The sequence below is a fragment of the Pantherophis guttatus genome, chromosome 4 (assembly GCF_059756535.1).
Source record: "Pantherophis guttatus breed Tessera chromosome 4, ASM5975653v1, whole genome shotgun sequence".
Lineage (NCBI taxonomy): Eukaryota > Metazoa > Chordata > Lepidosauria > Squamata > Colubridae > Pantherophis > Pantherophis guttatus.
The window spans coordinates 24,966,408-24,986,043 of NC_142066.1; the positions used below are offsets into that span (position 1 = coordinate 24,966,408).

General features: G+C 41.8%; 2 protein-coding genes across 2 annotated transcripts in view; one reads left to right on the forward strand and one right to left on the reverse strand.

Moving 5' to 3' along the window:
- The window catches only part of STX4 (syntaxin 4), a 31,859-nt gene extending 13,174 nt beyond the window's left edge, over window positions 1–18,685 (forward strand). The window contains exons 7-11 of the mRNA XM_034419839.3: window positions 13,914–13,990; window positions 14,074–14,211; window positions 15,192–15,302; window positions 16,748–16,884; window positions 17,439–18,685. Of these exons, the coding sequence (XP_034275730.1) occupies window positions 13,914–13,990; window positions 14,074–14,211; window positions 15,192–15,302; window positions 16,748–16,828 (407 nt within the window). The 3' untranslated portion in view covers window positions 16,829–16,884; window positions 17,439–18,685. The remainder of the gene's footprint in view (window positions 1–13,913; window positions 13,991–14,073; window positions 14,212–15,191; window positions 15,303–16,747; window positions 16,885–17,438) is intronic.
- LOC148113926 (uncharacterized) lies at window positions 3,276–7,310 on the reverse strand. Its single transcript, XM_087893855.1, has 2 exons — window positions 6,795–7,310; window positions 3,276–3,359 (listed from the first exon to the last, which is right to left on the reverse strand). The coding sequence occupies exons 1-2, from the start codon at window positions 7,287–7,289 to the stop codon at window positions 3,354–3,356; spliced, it is 501 nt and encodes a 166-aa protein (XP_087749981.1). The 5' UTR covers window positions 7,290–7,310; the 3' UTR covers window positions 3,276–3,353.
- Window positions 18,686–19,636: the final 951 nt, after the last annotated feature.

The window sequence follows — 19,636 nt, forward strand, 5'->3', positions numbered from 1 at the left end:
GCATGACCCACCAAATTTTTATCCAAAAAGCCTTAACTTTCCTACAGGTCCACCATACATGATAATACGTAGCATCCAAACATTCACATCTCCAACATTTTGGCTGAACATTAGGGTACATACATGACAACTTTTTGGGATCTAAATGCCATCTATAAAACATTTTATAAAAATTTTCCCTCAAATTCTGTGACTGTGTAAATTTAACGTTCTGAACCCAAATTTTTTCCCATGTTTCCAACATCACTGGTTCTTCAAAATTTTGTGCCCACTTAATCATACAATCTTTAACTAATTCAGTTTCTGAATCCCTTTCTAACAAAACATTATAAAGCCTTTTGATATGCATTGGACCTTTCTCTTTTATATGTCTAACCAATTCTTCCTCGTGCAACATAATACCAGTTTTTTGGTCCTCTTTCCATCTCAATTGTAATTGATTATATTGTAACCAAGTTAGATTAATCCCTTCGTCCAACAGTGTCTGCAATGTCTTCAGCTGCCATCTGCCCGCATCTGTAAAAAGAACCTCTTTGTATAAAACCCCCCCGAGTGACATTATATTTGTATGCCACAAAATATGACCAAGATCCAGCCATAGCGGTATTTTATAATCCCATTTGAATCGGTGCTTCTTCCAAACTCTCATCAAAGAGTCTCTAAGTATATGGCTTTTAAATACTTTATCAACTTTGTCATCATAAAATAAGTAGGCATGCCATCCAAATTCAAGATCAAAACTTTCTGCATTCAGTATTCCAGCCTTTTTCCTTCCAAACCAATCACTTGTTAAAGTTAAAGCTGCTGCATCATAATATAACTGTAGGTTTGGAAGTTTAAGACCTCCTCTTTCTGGAACATCTTGCATAATTTTCAATTTCACTCTCGGCTTTTTCTCGTTCCAGACGAACTTATTCACTCCAGTTTGCCAAACCTTCAATAGTTTATCACTTTTAAGCACCGGAATCATTTGAAACAAAAAAAGAAATCTTGGCAAAATGTTCATCTTAACTGCTGCTATTCTCCCAGGTAGAGACAGCTGCAGTTTTTTCCAAGTCTCCATGTCTTTCTGCACCTCTCGCCACAACACCTCATAATTATTTTGAAACAATTTCATGTTTGATTCTGCAACCTGAACTCCTAGATATTTTACCTTTGGTACAATCTCAAAACCTGCCCTCCTTTCAAGCTCATGTTTGCGATCTTGTGTCATATTTTTAGCTATCATTTTAGTCTTTTTTGAATTCAGTCTAAAACCTGAAACTTTGCCATAGTCTTGTATAATGTCCTTCATCAGGATTATTGATTCCATTGGCTGTGATAGGGTAACAACCAGATCATCTGCAAATGCCTTTATTCTGTAATCCTCTTGCCTAATCATTATACCTTTCAGGATATTAGAGTCCCGTATTGTATTTAGCAAGACTTCTAGTGTTAAAATAAATAAAAGTGGGGACAGCGGACATCCCTGTTTTGTTCCTTTTTCAATTTTAAACTCTGTTGTCAAACTTCCATTAATAATGATCTATGCCTTTTGCTCTTGGTAAATTGCTGAAATCGCCTGTATAAATTGATCCCCAAAGTCCATCTTTTTTAAAGTCTTTAGTAGAAAATTCCAATCCACTCTATCAAAGGCCTTCTCTGCATCCAAAAAAACCAGCACTGCAGGAATCTGTTTATTCTTCTCAAGATATTCCAATAAATCTATCACTTGCCTTACATTATCCTTCATGTATCTGCCCTCGATAAATCCCGCTTGATCATCATGAATCACCTTTTGGATTACTGGCATCAACCTGTTGGCTAATACTTTCGCATAGATTTTATAGTCTGTATTCAAAAGAGATATTGGTCTATAATTCTCTGGTTTTTTAGGACCGACTTGTTCTTTTGGTATCAAAGATATATAAGCTGTTGTCCATGATGGGGGTATTTTACCCCCTTGTTGAATATTGCAAAATAAATCTCTAAGTTGTTCCACCATTTCAGCTTGCAAAGTTTTGTAATACACTGCGGTCAAACCATCCGTGCCAGGAGCTTTAGCTGTTTTTAACTGTTTAATTGCTACTATTATCTCCTCCTCTGTTATAGGATAATTCATTCTTTCCTTTTGTTGATCAGTAATTTTTGTAACTCTTTTATCGTTTAAATATTTTTCTATAAGTCCGTTCTGCACCTCCTCTTTGGCGTATAGTTTGGTATAATAGTCCACAAAAGCTTCTTTAATTAATTTTTGTTGAAAAATTTCTTTCCCTCCAATATCAATACTATCAATAGTCCGTATACTCTGTTTTTTCCTCAATGTGTAAGCCAACCATCTGCCCGGTTTATTAGCCTTACAAAATGTATTGTGCTTTGCATATTGTATGTTTGTTGCAACTTGTTCCGCCATAAGCATTTGAAATTGATCTTTCAAAAGTTTTATAGCACCGCATATTCTTTCATCTGTTGGATTTTTAATAAGTAACTGTTCTTTATTCTTTATTTCTATTTCCAATTCAGATCTTTTCTTTTGTCGAATCAGTCTATGTTTAGAGTTCATGTAGATAAGCACCCCTCTCATATAAGCTTTACTTGCATCCCACACAATTTCTATTGGGGTACCTTTATTTAAATTTATTTCAAAAAATTCTTTCAAGTGCTTTTTAAGTTCTATTGTGTTTTTTTCATATCTGAACAAGTTCTCATTTAATCTCCAAGAACGTCTCTCAATCTTATCCATCTCAATTTCTATCCATACTGGGCTATGGTCAGTCAAAGTTCTTGGAAAAATCTTTGTTCTTTTTGTCTTGACAAGTAAATCATCTGACAACAAAATGAAATCAATCCTAGAGAAGGATCTATGTCTATCTGAAAAAAAAGTATAGTCCAGTTCTTTTGGGTTATGTATTCTCCAAATATCTTTTAGTTCCAAATCTTCTGTCAGGTATGCTTCCTTCAGTATCCAGGAAAGAAAACCCCAAACTCAAGCATTTTGAAGAATTTGGTACTTTTACTGAATATGAAAAGATTAACACCCCAGTGAAAAGCTGGAAGTGACCAAAACGCGCGAAATGCATCTACTAAGCTTCTTCCCCCCCTCGTGTTTATATTTTCTCAGCCAATCTAAAGGTCTTCCAAAGGTCAGGTGGCAACACGTCTGGCAGCGTCATCCATCAGGAATGTCGAGACAGTTGGTTAGCCATCCCCTTCTGAAATCCAGTTTCGATTCCCACGAAGTCCCCTCCTACAAAGACAAACCCCCTCCTGCTCTCTTCCCCCCCTTTGCTCCATACCTAATCCCTCCCCGTTTCTTATGGCAGCTAAAGCAGGAAAGCTGAGGCTGACATTCGGCCCCTCTTGCAGAAGAGACGTTAGTCCTAAATAAAAGGAAGAAAGAGAAAGAGAAACAGAATATATACAATGATCAAGGTTTATCAGGGTATTTGGCATAGAATTGTTGTACTTTCTTGGGAGCTCGGACATCCCGTTTATTTACCCATTCAGCCTGAGATAGTGGAAAATGTTTCCAGGCAATTAGATATTGGACTTTACCATGGTGTTTTCTAGAGTCCAAGATTTCCTTAACCTCAAAATGTTGCTCCCCTTCTATGAGGATGGGAATTGGAGGGTTGCTATGATCAACCCTTAGGGGAGATGAGTGTTCAGGTTTCAATAAACTAACATGAAATACAGGATGTATCCGTCTCAAGGTTTTTGGTAATTCTAATTCAACTGTCACTGGATTTATCAGTCTAATCACACGGAATGGTCCTACATACTTAGGCCCCAGCTTTTTAGACCTCTGGGTGGTTTGTAAGTATTTGGTAGACAAATAGACTTTATCCCCCACTTTGTAAATGTGAGCTGGGGACCTTTTCTTATCGGCTTGTGCCTTATGAGCTCGGTGTGCCTCATCTAATGCCTTCCGAGTCACTGTCCAGGTGCTCCTTAATTGTTCCATCCAATCTATCAAGGAGGGATTTTGGGGATCATCTTGAGGTAACTCGGGAATGGGTACAAAATCCTGGCCCGATGCAACCTTAAAAGGGGTGAATCCGGTGCTACTATGCACAGAATTGTTATACGCCACTTCTGCAAATGGCAACAAGTCTACCCAATTGTCCTGTTGGTAATTCACGTAACACCTAAGGTATTGTTCGAGCATCCCATTGGTTCTTTCACAAGCACCATTTGTCTGAGGGTGGTGACTGGAACTTAACCCCTGTGCGGAGCCTATCAATCTTAAAAATTCTCTCCAGAAACTGGAAGTAAATTGTACACCCCTATCAGAAATTATTCTTTTCGGAGACCCATGTAGTCGGTAAATCTGCCGAATAAATAATTTTGCGAGGGTTTTTGCTGAAGGGATCTTTGAGCAAGGTATGAAATGTACTTGTTTGGAAAACAAATCAGTTACTACCCAAATGACAGTGCAGCCCTCACTGTCGGGTAAATCCACAACAAAATCCATAGATATTTCCTTCCATGGGGCGTTCGGTCTAGCCACACCTTGCAGTAATCCAGGGGATTTCCCTGGAGGTCTTTTAGCCGAGGCACATACTGGACAGCTAGCCACATATGCCTGTATGTCCTTTTTTAGTGCAGGCCACCAAAACTGTCTCTTAACAAGATGTAAAGTTTTGACAAACGCAAAGTGTCCTGCGGCTTTGGCATCATGCGCATATTTCAAGACGGTTGGTCTTAATGTGGTCGGAACATACAATTTTGATCCAACCCAAGCTAGTCCGTCGCGAAGTGTGCATTCATTCGAGTGGATTTTAAACCACTCGTCAGCTTTTAGCGCTTCTCGTAACTTTTCGAGTAAATCCCCTGAGAGTTCTGGATCAGTTTTACTCTGCGCTCTGGTAGTGACAGGTGTTGCCAATTGCGTTAAGGGGATCATTGGTTGAACCAGTTCCTTCTTTATGCTGTTGTACTGTGGTAATCTGGAAAGTGCGTCCGCCATGAAATTTTTCCCCCCCAGGAAGGTAACGTAAAGTGAAATTGAAACGCTTGAAATGTTGGGCCCAGCGTGCCTGTTTGGGTGACATTTTGCGTGGTGTTTTTAATGCTTCTAGATTCTTATGGTCAGTCCACACCTCGAAAGGGTGTTTTGCCCCTTCTAAAAATTGTCTCCATGTTAACAGCGCCCATCTAACTGCAAACGCTTCCTTCTCCCATATGGCCCATCTCCTTTCTGTCTCAGATAGCTTACGGGATGTGTAAGCACAGGGTTGTAATATTCCATTCTCATTCTTTTGCAAGAGTATCGCTCCTACGGCAACGTCGCTAGCATCCGCTTGTACTACAAAAGGTTGTTCTATGTCGGGGTGTTTGAGCACAGGTTCAGCTGCAAACAACCGTTTCAGTTTTTCGAAAGCGGCCTGACAGTCCATAGTCCATTCTAGTGGTTTCGAGGGTTTGGGTTTTATTTCCCCTTTGGTTTTGAGCAAGTTTGTAATTGGCAGTGCGATTTTTGCGAAAGAGGGGATAAATTGTCTATAAAAGTTAGCAAACCCTAAGAAACTCTGTAACTGTTTACGGGTGCGTGGTGCGGCCCATTCCATTACTGCCCGGACCTTTTCCGGGTCCATCTCTATTCCCTCATGCGATATACGATATCCAAGATAGTCGATTTTGTCTTGATGGAATTCACATTTAGAAAGTTTGGCATAGAGTTCAGCTGCTCTGAGTTTATTCAAGACCGCTCGAACCAATCTTATATGGTCGGCCATGTTGTCAGAATAAATTAGAATATCGTCCAAATAGACCAACACCCCCTTATATAGATGCTCATGCAACACTTCGTTGATCAACTGCATGAATACGGCCGGGGCCCCCTGTAGTCCAAAAGGGAGTACTCTAAATTGGAAACACCCCAGTGGGCAATTAAATGCTGTCTTCCATTCATCTCCCTCTTTTATTCTCACTCGGTAGTATGCCTCTCTTAAATCAAGTTTGGTAAAAAAATTTCCCTTTCCTAAATGGGCCAACATGTCCTTCATAAGTGGGAGGGGATAGACATTTTCCACGCAAATGGCGTTCATGTTTCTATAATCAACAAATCTGAAGGATCCATCTTTCTTTTCGCGGAACATTACTGGCGCTGCTACCTTGGGTTTGGCTCGTTCGATAAATCCCAGTTCTAAGTTTTTGTCAATAAAATTCCGCAATTCCTCCAATTCTCGAGGTGTCATGGGGTATATTTTTGGTTTGGGAAGCTTCACCCCTGGGAGTATTTCAATGGTGCAGTCAGTGGCCCTGTGAGGAGGCAGAGTATCAGACGCTTTTTCACTAAACACTTCCTTGAGGTCCCAATATTCCTTCGGAATTTTCTCTTCTCCCTCAATATAGTTAATGGCTACTGCGGCCCCTTCTGGTCTTATGTCGTCCCTTAGGGAGGGGCCTTCCTTTTCCGGAGGTGGTTCTGCCGTACGGATGCGCAGGACCCCCGTTTTCCAATTTACTCGTGGGTTCCATTTACGAAGCCAGGGCAGTCCTAGAATTAGGGGCCTTTCCATGCCAGGTGCTACGATAAAGCTGAGTTTTTCTATATGATTCCCCAACTGTAGTTCAAGGGGTTCGGTCATAAAACTAGCTGGGCCCCCTCCTGCAATCGACCCATCTAATTGACAAAATGCAATGGGTCTTTTTAAAGTTTTCAGTCTCAGTCCCATTTCCTCCACTACTTTGGGGCTAATTATGCACCTAGTGCACCCCGAGTCCAACAGGGCTAACAATTGAGCGTGAGTTCCTGTGGAGGGCACCCTTACTTCTACGGGGATGAGTAAGGGTTCTTCCGTGTGACTCACCCGTTCATCGGTGTCCGAGTCGGAGTCCGTCTCGCTGTCGTCATCGTTGGTCGGAGTTCCCAACTCACGCTGGTTCCGGGGAGTGAACTCAACGACTTCTCCTTTCAGGGCGGTGCCGCGGGTTTTGGCGGGTATTTTATCGCTTTTCTTTTGGCTGGCCCCGGTGGCTTTTGGCGGTGGTTTGGAGAAACATTCGGCCGCCCGGTGACCCTCCTTCCCACATTTGAAACAGGTGAAGGGCTTTGACTTGGGTTTGAATTCGGTCTTCCCGCCAGTCATCTTGGCCGCCCCCTTACGGTAGAAAGAGGATGACTGGTCCCCCATCCGCCTTCCTCGGAGTTCGCTCCGTTTCAGCTCGATCTCCACATCCTCAGCTACTATGTACCATCTATCCAAATCATCGGGGACCCCCATGCTCCTGCAATCTCGATATATCTCATCATTCAGTCCATCCTTGAAACTCTCCAAAAGCGCCATTTCTGACCAGCCTGTCATATAAGGTGCCAGTTCACGAAACTCTTGAATATACTCTGCCACCGGCCTCCGACCCTGCTGAATGCTTTTCATTCTGAGTCTCGCCTTTCGTTCAGCTAAATGGTCTTCAAAACGTCTTCTAAGGGCCCTCATGAACTGGTTGTAATTTCTCAGCAGGAGGGAGTTGTTATTGTGGAGAACTACCATCCACTCCGCCGCCACTCCCTCTAGGGCATTCGCAACGCTTCTGACTTTAGCCGCATCCGTTTCGTAGTCCTCCCCCCAATCCTGCATGTGGTTCCACACTTGGGTCAGGAAAAATCCCAAGGTTTTAGGATTTCCATCAAACTTCCCAGGAAGGGGGGGGATTTTTGGCTTTTTACATCTGCGGGGGGGGGCCTGCAGGGCTGGGGTTCTCTGGCCGGCTGCATCTCTTCCTCGAGCTGCCGAAGCCTGGGATGTTCCCTCCTCAAACTCTTCCTCTCCCCCGCAGGCTGTCTCTTCGGCCTCCCCCCTGGGGTCTGCTTCCCCCTTCTCCACAGGAGTTTCAAAAGACTCACGGTTTTTTCTGCTTTCTTCCACATCACGGATAAGCTGCAAGGCTTGATCTATCATGAGACGTTCCTTCTGCTGTTGCATCCACACTGCCTCCCTTTTTCGGGGTCTGGAAGTCGTCACTCCCCGGGGGTTCTCCCCCCAGTCCGGCAGTCTCCCCACACCTTTTGACCATCTGGCCTCCTCTGGTTCCAAACGGAGTTTTTCCAGCCATTCTGCAGTTTCTCTTTCCGACTGGAGGGCGGTTGAACTCGCTGCCCCCATCTTCCCTTCTTCATCACTCCCTCGATCTGACATACTTTGGATTTTCAGTCCCCTCGGGTTTTGTCCGGGATGACTGAGATGACTTCCAGTTTAATGTCAGGTATGCTTCCTTCAGTATCCAGGAAAGAAAACCCCAAACTCAAGCATTTTGGGTACTTTTACTGAATATGAAAAGATTAACACCCCAGTGAAAAGCTGGAAGTGACCAAAACGCGCGAAATGCATCTACTAAGCTTCTTCCCCCCCCTCGTGTTTATATTTTCTCAGCCAATCTAAAGGTCTTCCAAAGGTCAGGTGGCAACACGTCTGGCAGCGTCATCCATCAGGAATGTCGAGACAGTTGGTTAGCCATCCCCTTCTGAAATCCAGTTTCGATTCCCACGAAGTCCCCTCCTACAAAGACAAACCCCCTCCTGCTCTCTTCCCCCCCTTTGCTCCATACCTAATCCCTCCCCGTTTCTTATGGCAGCTAAAGCAGGAAAGCTGAGGCTGACATCTTCTTTCATATCAAAAAAGGTCTGAGGTAACCTAATCCTAGATTTCGCTGAACTCCTTTTGTCTAATTTAGAGTCTATTACTCCATTCCAGTCTCCCATGATTAAAATAGATCTATAGTCCCATTGTAGTATTTTAGTATGTAACATTTTATAAAAATAATCCTGTTGTTGGTTGGGAGCATAAATTCCTATCAAAAGAATTTGGCCATATGTTGTAAGTAATTCAATTGCTACAAACCTACCATCTTCATCTGTTTCTATAACTTTAGCCGTAAATTTCTTATTTACATAGATAACCACACCATTCTTTTTTTGCAACGTTGAAGATATAAAATGTATTCCAAGTTTGGAGTTTATCAAGTATTTTTGATCTTGAACTGTAATATGCGTTTCTTGTAGACAAATTATATCATTATTAAATTGTTTCAAATATGTAAATAATTTCTTCCTTTTCTGTACTGAATTCAACCCATTCACATTCCAAGATAAACACTTAAGCGTCATCTTCATCTTTCTTGAGCAAAGAGCAGAATAACCGAATATCATCCAAAATCTTCGGAGTCGCTCCCCCCATGGCTCCAGTCTCTTGTATAGTAGTCTTAGCTCCCTTCTTGTCTTGTCTTTCCTGTTGTTGTTGTTGCTTTTGTTTAAGTAACTTAGATTGGGCTCGAGTTATACGTTGATCCTTAACTTCGATCATCCGAACCGGGTCCAAGATTGGAGAAGATTCCAGCAAAGGCTCATCCAGAAAACCTCCTTCTGCGCCTTGCATTTCCTCTGGTTCCTGCTTAGACTGTTCTTGCAATTCTCGTTGAGGTTGCTTCTCATCACTCTCCTTAATCTCCAAAACTGTAGATGTACGTGGGGATGGTGTTCTTTCTTTAAGAGTAGTAGTGTAGAAGTGCTCTGCCTTCTCCACGGTATTCAAACGATATCTTTCTCCCTTGTATCTCAAAATTATACCAACTGGGGCGTCCCACCGAAATGGTATCTGTTGATTTTGCAATTCTTTAACAAGAAAGCCAAAGTCTTTTCTAGTTTTCAACATTTTAGGAGGTAATTCTTTAAAGACTCCAATTTGTGCGCCCCCCACTTGCACTGAGGTGTAAAAGGATTTTTGCAGGATGTCATTTCTTATTTCTCTGTCTGTAAAATATATGACCACATCTCTGGGCAATTGTCTTTGTCTGGCCACCCAAGAATTCACTCTGTAAATTTTATCTATTTTGTGAAAAACCACCTCAGGATTAAGTTTTAAAATCTTAGCCAGAGCCTCAGAACAAACCTGTCTCAAATCCTGTCTATCCTCTTCTCGAATTCCTCGAAGCCATATTGCAAACTCCATTGCCCTGAATTGTACCATCACGATTTCGTTTTCAACTCTCTGCATTTTATTGTCAACATCAGCAATTTTATAATCATTATCTTTCATCTTAACATTAACTTCTGATTTAAATTCTTCAACTTTAGAATCAACTTTAATAATAAATTCTGCCAGGCCAGACGCCACTTCTGATATTTTTTTGGTCACCTTGTTTTGATTCTGTTTCACCATATCTTTAACTTCATTAATTTCCTGCATAAATTCCTGATGTGACTTTTGAAGTTTGTCATCTATCTCCTGTTGAGATTTTTGAAATTTATCATCCAAAATTTTAGAAATAAATTCTTTTAAATCTCCCACATCAAAATCTTTTTTCTGAATCTGTGTCTGTTGTGCAGGGGGAGGCTCTGTTTTATGTGTGGGAGATCCACCTCCTGTTGCCTTCGCTTCCTGCTTCTTTGAGGCCATCCTGCCACGTAGGCTGGTTTTACTAAAAAGGGAAGTTCTTCTTCCTCTCCCACCTCCACAAAGACTTCTGAAAAAGTCCCCCAGATTTAATCAAATAAGAACTAAAGTAAAGCAAAGTCCAATATTGAAAAAGGAGAAATTTCTCTCTTATTTCTCTTGTTACAAGCAAAGCAACTTCATAACAGTTTAGAAACTTTGTGACAAAGCAAGATGAGTTCAGCAATCCACACTCGCCAGCTCGTTAACTCTGAGGCTAAGCGCCATGTTTTTACAGTTCACTTTCACTCATCCGCATTTTTTCACTCAGATTAGAAAGCCAAGAAAACTCTAATACTTGCGATTCCGAGTTTCAGGGTTCAAGTGAAAATATGCTGCTTATTAAGGCTGATTCCTTTCCTTTCAGTTTAAAGTTTCCTGTAGCCGGCTTGTTCTGCAAAAGCAGACTTGTCCCACGCCGCCCGGAGTTCCAGCAGGTTAAACGGGAGCCGCTCCTGTTCCCTCCCCAGAAACTATTCCCTGGGGGGGTTGCAGGGGCTCAACCTGTGCCCTGCGATCTCTCTTCAAAAATCCTAAGGATTTTGAAGTTTTCAAGCCGCTTCTTAGTCGCGAAGCGGCTCTACAAGCGGCAGGGCTGGTGGAGCTTCAAAAGGCACCGCCGCCGCCGAAGACGAGGAAACCGGAAGTCTCAGTGTCTCTGTCTTGTCAGATAAAACTTGTTTCTCTTCTGTCATTTCTTCCAAAACATTTTTTGGGACATAGCCTATCTATAGACGTAAACATCACTATCAAAATTGTTGATATTAATTTCTGATTTCGTTTTTCAAAAGCATCCACAGTATTTCCAGTGTTAAAATGTTTTGCATCATTCTGTAATTGTTAAATCAGGTTTATGTATTTTCTCCTTTAATTAAACCTTTATAGTCCAATTTTTAAAATCTTTTTTATCTCTTTATGTTCAAAACAAGTTGATTTTTCTTATGGGAAAAATTCTTTTTAATTGCAAAATATTTCCAATTTATCTGGATCCTTTCTAAAACCAGATTTTTGCTGTTTATTTCAAATTCCTTAAGCTTGTAGTTAAATTTTTATTTCATTTACAATTGAAGGCAGACTCACCCACTATTTTTAGATTTATCAATCCAAAGATTCTAATAGTAATTAATACACAAGTCTCCAATTAGAAAAAGAAGTATGTGAATTTAGTATCATTTTAAAACATACAGTTTGAGCAAAATGTCAACCTCACCTCCCAGTACTCAAAATCCACCTGAGACACTTATTTTGAAGTCTCCTCTCAAGGAGCAACTGTCTGGAGCACTTGTGGGAATCACCTGTCCTTTCTATGTCTGGAGAGATTAAAAAAGCCAATGCTTCATTGTTTGTCACAATTGTCAGTTCTATTTTTCACAGAGCCATCTTCAGTCCACCATTTTGTCTTCCAGAAGTCACTACTTTAATTGTAAACTGCTTCCAGATGCTTTAGCGTAGGAAGCAGTATGAAAAAATACATTAAATAAATAAGGGAGAATGTCCAAATGTGATATCCTATTTTCTATACTTTTTCTCTTTAAAGAGATAGCAGAAAAAAGCAGAGATCTTGTGTTCTATTCCATGAATAGAATGTCCCTTAATTTAACTGAAAAAAGTTTTTTTTAACTCTTAGTTCTGTCAGTGAATATAGAAATAGAAAAATAATGCAGAACAAACTAGTATTCAAATGTAATGTGCATAATGTCTTTTAAATGCAGATTTTTCTTCTTCAAAAAGAAGGTTAGAGTGGCTTTTTAAAAATGGATGGCCCTGTAGCCCAAGACGCAGGAATATACTATAATGTAACTCTGAGACTTATCCAGTTACATTTTCTGAATATATAAAATGGGATGGCCAGAGTTTATTTAACACCCCCGCTCCCCCAATATTAGATTTATCTACCAGGTGAGCTGATCAGGCATTTCATGAGCAATTCTTTGAAGTACATTTGCCAAAACAATTGGTGAGTCATACTTCTGAAACAGCACAAAGACTTCCCAGAATGCCTGATTGATATATTCTGAGAAATTAAGAGAACTTTCTGGAAGGAAAATGAAGCATTCCACTGCCAGCCTTTTCCATTTTGTGATTTGCTGTGAAATCCCCACCAATACAATTGTATGGATGTACATGTGTGAAAAGAAATGTGAACTCCACAGTTGAATATCACATAATTTTCCAACCTCCTAAAGTTGGCCCAAGGTTTAAATTCAGTGTATGCATCTAATATGTTCTTTGTAGACCTGGGTATGGTAAAAGACAAGATAGGCCAGAGCATGCACAGAACAGCAACAACAACAACAACTGGGCATCTTGCTCTTTGAAACTCAAACCTAGCATTGGCAGATTTCCATTTGTAAAAATGTCACATTCATCAGTAACCTTTAGGAGGAAGAAGATGGATACACTGCTACTTCTTTGTGGCTGATTTCAGGTATCGGCCTAACAAAAATGGGAGAGCGTACCTCCTAGTGTTTTCTCCAGCAAGGTGGAAGGCATCAGACCCATAAGAAAAGGGTAAATGCCTGTTTTATAATTCAGTACCTGGGATCCTCTTTCCTTGGTTTTTAAAAAACAAACGAACAGGGAAGACAACCTAGAATCATAAGACTAGAAGGGACTTGGAGGTCTTCTAATCCAACCCCCTGCCCAAGGCAAAAATCCTTAAAGCATCCCGGACAAAATCTTTTCTAGAAATCCTGCAGCCCCAAAGTTGCATGTGCCATTAGTCTCCTATTTGTAGCCCTTGGAAGCCCATGATTCTTGAAAACCAAAAACTCTGTTTCTCTTTTGAGGAGAAAAGTAGATACTTATCCAATGTAAGGGATAAAAGAGAGAGATCACAATTAAATGCCTGTCCCTTCTCAAAAAGTTTGATACGTTCTTCCTGAAAGAGGTTTACTAGAGTTTACAGGGTTACCTTTTATGTTTCACCTCTGAATGTTCAGTTTTATAAAGCCCTTCAGAAATGTGTGCTATTTATATATTAACCAAGTCATTATCCCTCAGAAAGGTAGTATCTGAGGGATAATGCCATCCTTTAAAGCACTGTTTCTTAACCGTGGCAACTTCAAGATGTATTGACCAACTCCTAGCATCAAAAGTTGAAACAACTACTAGTACAATCACAATCACAGTCATTTCAGCATCTGTAGCAAATGGAAAGAAGGCAAAAAGCTGTCTGATGATATCACCCAGCTGTGAAATAGAGAGGATTTTTAAACCTAACTTTATCCGGTTCTCTGCCTTTCAGCTATGCAATTTGCCATGAGAGGGCATTGTGGTGCCAGCACAGAGCAGTTAATTTCAGAATTCCAGTGCACCCCTTGACTTTTAGGTCTTATGCTTCAGATAGAGCCCTTAAATTTTTGGATTCTGTTCACAGGGCAAAACAAGTGTCAGAATGCTCAGAAAAAGATACTTTGAACTTCATTTCTCTTTTCTGATGGAAGAGTGAAAAAAACCTCTTGCTTACTGATATTAACACTGTATTTTTATTCCTCCCAGCTGGTAGCACAGTGGTATCTGATGACGAGCTGGATGAGATGCTGGAGAGCGGTCAGACAGAAGTATTTATTTCAAATGTGAGTATCGGAATATTAGGGCCTTTGAAAGGAGGAAAAGGCTCTAAACAAAGGGATTCATCTACTTCACCTTTTTCGTGCAGCTCATGAAGGACACACAAGTGACAAAGCAGGCTCTCAATGAGATCGAAACCAGACACAGTGAAATCCTGAAATTGGAGCGCAGTATCCAGGAGCTACATGACCTGTTTATGTTCCTGGCTACAGAAGTGGAGCTGCAAGTATGAAGTGGAAAGAGGAAAGCAAGGGGGATTGTGCTTTGGTCAGATTTTGTTGAATCAGACCATCAGCCCGATTACCTTAATAGGGTTTACACTGACCAGCTGTAGCTTTTTATGGTGTCAAAGATTTTTCCCAGCTTCTTTGGAGATGTTAACCACTGACCTTCGGATTTCTTACATGAAAAGATAGGCAATACTTCCCCAAAGAGAGAGAGGAATCTTTGTGCAGTCCTCTTATTTCCCTTTTTTACCTGTTCTAACTCTACAAGCTTCCAGTCTCCTTCCTATCAGTACTGTTGTCAAGTAGATTTCCTGTATGGCCTTTCTAGGAGGTTTTACTCACCAAGAACTGTGGTGGCACAGTGGTCAGAATGCAGTACTGCAGGCTACTTCTGCTGATTGCCGGCTGCCTGCAGTTTGACAGTTTGATCCTCACCAGGCTCAAAGTTGACTCAGCATTTCATCCTTCTGAGGTCGGAAGATTGTTGGAGGACCCAAATTGTTGGAGGCAATATGCTGTCTCTGTAAACTGCTTAAGGTGGGCTGTAAAGCACTGTGAAGCAGTATATGAGTCTAAATGCTATTGTTATAGCTAACTCTGCCCACTGCAAGGAGTTCGATCCTCACCAGGCTCAAGGTTGACTCAGCCTTCCATCCTTCTGAGATGGGTAAAATGAGGACCCAGATTGTTGGGGGCAATATGCTGACTCTGTAAACTGCTTAGAGAGGGCTGTAAAGCTCTGTGAAGCAGTATATAAGTCTAAGAGCTACCACTATTAATGATGCAAAAGTTGAGCCGCTACATTTGAACAGTTTTGAACTGCCATTTGTTTGCTTTGTTTTCACTTTGCTACTAGTTGTCCCATAATCCTGCAGTAGAACCTCTTAGTCTCACTGCTTTTTCTGTTCTGCCCTCACAAGAACTGATTATCTTCGCCCGAAAGCTCCTTATCAAAACATCCCCTTTTGATTCCATTCAGGGAGACATGATTGACCGGATAGAGAAGAACATTCTAGACTCCGGGGACTACGTCAAGAAAGGGCAACTGCACCTTCATCAAGCCCAGGAGAGTCAGAAGAAAGCTCTTAAGGTAAACCGCCCCATCTGCAACCCTCACCACCATAGTGGAGCCCAAAATCTTGGTTGCTAAGTGGAACAGTTGTTAAATGAACCACTGCAGTTGGTTAAATTAGTAACATGTTATCAAGTGAATCTGGTTTTCCCCGTCTACTTTACTTGTCAGAAGCAAAGGGGATCATGTGACACCCCGTGACATGGTGACTGTCATAAATAGGCATCATTTGCCAAGCATTTGAATTTTGATCATGTGACCCTGGGGATGCTGCAATGGTCTTAAGTGTGAAAAAGGGTCGTAAGTCCCCTTTTCACAAGTCCCCTGGAGTTGTAACTTTGAATGGGCACTAAAAGTACTGTTGTAAATCGAGGATTACCTAGATTCAGTACTCACATTCTACCATGTTTCCCCAAAAATAAGACCTACCCCCAAAATAAGACCTAGCCTGATTATTACGCATGCACCTAATATGGGCCCTACCCCAAAAATAAGCCCTAGTGAAGAGGTGTGGGCGTGGCCAGCATAGGCAGCGAGCACATGTGGGCCAACAGTGTCTAGCAGCAGCCCACCCAGCGCAGGTAAGTTGATTACTTGTCCAAGCAGTAGGGACACACAATCTGAACTCACCGCAGAGGTCGCAGAAAAGCGGAAAGGCTGGAGTGGTGGCTGGATGCAGGAGACTTGTCTTTGCATGGCGGCACTGGCAGCAGGCGCAGAAGGAAGGCAGGTGATCCACATGCGCCGCAGGAAAGCCAAGAGTCAGTGGGCTGGAGTGGGCAGCCGGCCATGGGAGTCTTGTCTTCACATTTCTCGGCTTGTCTGTGACTATCCAAATTGCCATTTCCCACCCCCACCCAGGACATCTGCCTCCATCTACTTCTTGGACAGGATATCAACTCACCTGTGCCGCGTGGGCTACGCAGCTCCAGGGTGCGACAACCATGGGACCAGCGGTCTATACCTGTTGCTGGATACCGTCAGTCCCCACATGCTTGCCACCTCTAGTGCATACGCCAGGAGTGGGGCTTTCAACCGGGCTGATCACCCTGAAATCGCATTTCCCCAAAAATAAGCCCTAGTGCTTATTTTGGAGCCCAAAAAAACATAAGTCTGGTTCTTATTTTCAAGAAACACGATATAAAATGAAATACCCTTCTGCTGTATCTTATAAGGATTAACTCTCCTGGGAGTTTCTGCTTTGAATTCGGGGGGGCTGCAGGGCAGGACAATATTTTGAGTCCATGCAGTCCAAAATAGCTAGTAGCACACGATTTTAAGCCCCATAAAGTCTCATGGAGATTAAAAGTGCGTTGAACAAGTAGGCTATATGTGAGGAAGTTCCTTTTTTATTCCCTGAAGCTAGCAGAGAAAGAATCAATGTAACAGGAATGAAGATGCTTCCCCATCTATATTTCTTCACATCTTTCTGCCTTCTCTCTTTTGCCTTTGGGGCTCTGCAGAAGAAGTTCATGATTGGCATCTGCTTGACCATCACAGTATTCATCATTATTATCATCATCATCCTGGCCATTACACTTTAGAAGGACTTCCCCACCCCCTTGGGTCTCCCTTCATGCTGCATGATCAAAGACTGATGGTACGTACAAGGAGATGAAAACCCAAGGTTAAACTTGGGCTGGGTTAAACTTGGTCGGCTCACTAAGCAGGCTTGAACAGAGATCTGGTGACAAGATGCATCCCTAAAAGTGCTTTATATTATAATGTATTAAACTTGTATTTAAATTATAAAATATATGAAATATATGAGCAAAAGAAAATGGTGGTAGCCATTTAACTAGACACATTGCTCCCATGTGCTCTTTCTCTGACAATTCACGGATGCAGATCTTTTCAGCATTTCACAGAGATAGAGATGCTTCCTTAGTGTCCCATGTCTCTTGGAAGGAGGTGAAATCCTTGGAAAGGCTTATTGTTCACATTAGGCAACTGGGAAGGCTACGGGATGGCTAGTATATTAGATCAGGGTGGGCAACTATGGCTCCTTTACAACCTGTGGACTTCATCTCCCAGAATTCCATGGTGGCTCAGGAATTCTGAAAGTTGAAGTCCACAGGTCATAGATTAGAGCTTTTCAGTTGGGTTCAGAATGGAAATAGTGACACTCTGGAATTGTTTTTCTTCTCTTTTTAGTAGTTCCCTCGGGCTGCATCTCTATCCTGGAACTGTTCTCCTTTCACTGGGGAGGCCTTTGCACTACAGATGACTGGCGGGGCTCCTCCAGCCCTTCCATTCCTGGAAGCACATGCTGCCTATGCCTAGAAACCTTCCCTACGTTCAAAACCATGTCCCAGGTGCCTATAATGGTCATAATCTAGAAGACTGTCTCTGCTGCTTTGATTTTGACCTTTGTGGATTATTTTTGTAAGGTTTTCCTCAATGGATACTGCAGTCCTGACTCAGAAACGGTGATCAGTCACTTCCATGAAAGAATCCTCAAAGAAAGAACCCTTTTTGTTGTTGTTGTAAAGGCACAACAAAGCAACACCACGAGCAATTATAGTTTTCCTTTACTGATCATGGCACTTTCCCCCCCCCCCCCGCTAGTTCTCTCCCAAATCCTGCTTCAGCACCTTCCTCAACCTATCATAGCTTGTGCCATGTCACTTTAAAAAAATAGGCTCCTCCCCACCCAAACTATTTTGTGTTCACCAGAGAGCAAAGGAAGATAAGAATATTCTGCAGAGGTTGGGGCAAATCTTGATCCTTCACATCCTATGCTCAGCCATGCAGAGGGAACTTTACTCTTCATCCTGAACTGATTTGTTGGATTTTTCTCCTTGTCTTAGAGACACAACCTAGTTTGATAAACTAGGAAGATGAACACATCCTTGGTCCATTCTTGGCTGAAATATTGGGGTTGCCTAGCTGTTTTCCAATTTTCTTTAGAACTATAGCTGTGTCTTTTCTCCACCTATGTGCCTTAGGAATTGTGTGCCCAACTTTTGGTCGTGACTACAGATTACTTCATTCTCTCCCTTGGATCTTTTGATCCTGATTAATATCCCAGTGCCAACTTTAAAAGGATTGAGAGTGAACTATACAAACTTTGTCCCTTGTGGGATTTGCACAGAGACCAAAATACGGTCTAAATATCATGTTCAGAGGATCAGGTTAAATCAAGGTCCAAAACTCTAGTAAGTCAAGTCACCTGGTGTGTTTTTCCATGCAAGTCCAGCTAAATTATTTTGGGAAATCATGATGCAAGTGGAAATTAAGATCTCCTGCTCTTGTTTTTAAAAATCCAGTACTTTTATATTTTGAAAGAAAAGTATCAGAGAATTAAGCTTTCCCCACTTCCCCAATTGCCCAAGTCTCAATGTACTCAAAAGCAGGCTGACTATATTTTGTAATATAAAATAAAAGCACTTTTAAAAACAGTTACAAATTAGTTTGTCTCTTTTCTAAAGAGAAGTGCTTCTTCTCAATTATAGATCTTCAGAGGCCTTGGCTTTCGGCTACTGCTACTAAGTGCTAGGTTGGTCTGTAATAAAATCTGTGATCTCCCTCATCTATGATTTAGAAATGAGATGATTTAATTATAGATGAGACAACCAAACTGGCATTACCAAGAACTATTACCAAGGCCTGTCTGGCTCCAGAAGTGGGAATGGACATTTCAGAAATGTGTCTAGTGGAGCATCAAGTGTGGTATCAACCAAGACAGCATGAGTAGTAATGTGATGGTCATCTGGAAGTTTCTTAAGGCTCTCTGAAGCTTTATTCTACAGATTGCTGGATATGAGACCCTGTTCATTTAAGTCAGGGTTTATGGATCATTTGGAATTTATTTTATTTATTTATTTATTTTATTTTATTTATATGCCACCCTATCTCCATAGGACTCAGGCCGGCTAACAACAATAAAATATCCGAATAAAAGCGTGTTAAAATACATGTTAACCCCCGCAGTCCAGGCTGAACAACCATGTCTTTAAGTCGCGGCAGAAGGTGCGAAGGTCAGGGGCCAACCGGAGCCCCAGAGGAAGTTGGTTCCAGAGGGTGGGAGCACCCACAGAGAAAGCTCTGCCTCTAGGGGTCGCCAGTCGACACTGTCTAGCCGACGGCACCCTGAGTAGGCCCTCCCTGTGAGAATGCACCGGGCGATGGGGAGCTGTTGCTGGTTGCAGATGGTCCGACAAATATCCTGGACCTTGATTTGTTGCTGTACCAGCCTTCCTCTGTCAGCACTTCAACCTGCATTTACTTTAGTGCTGACATAAGAAGGAGAAGAGGGGGCAGCTGGCAAGAGGACGCTTGACATTTCACCTACTTATTTTCCTTGAAGATAATATCCCGTAGGAGATGAGATGGGAGGGGGGGACATTCCT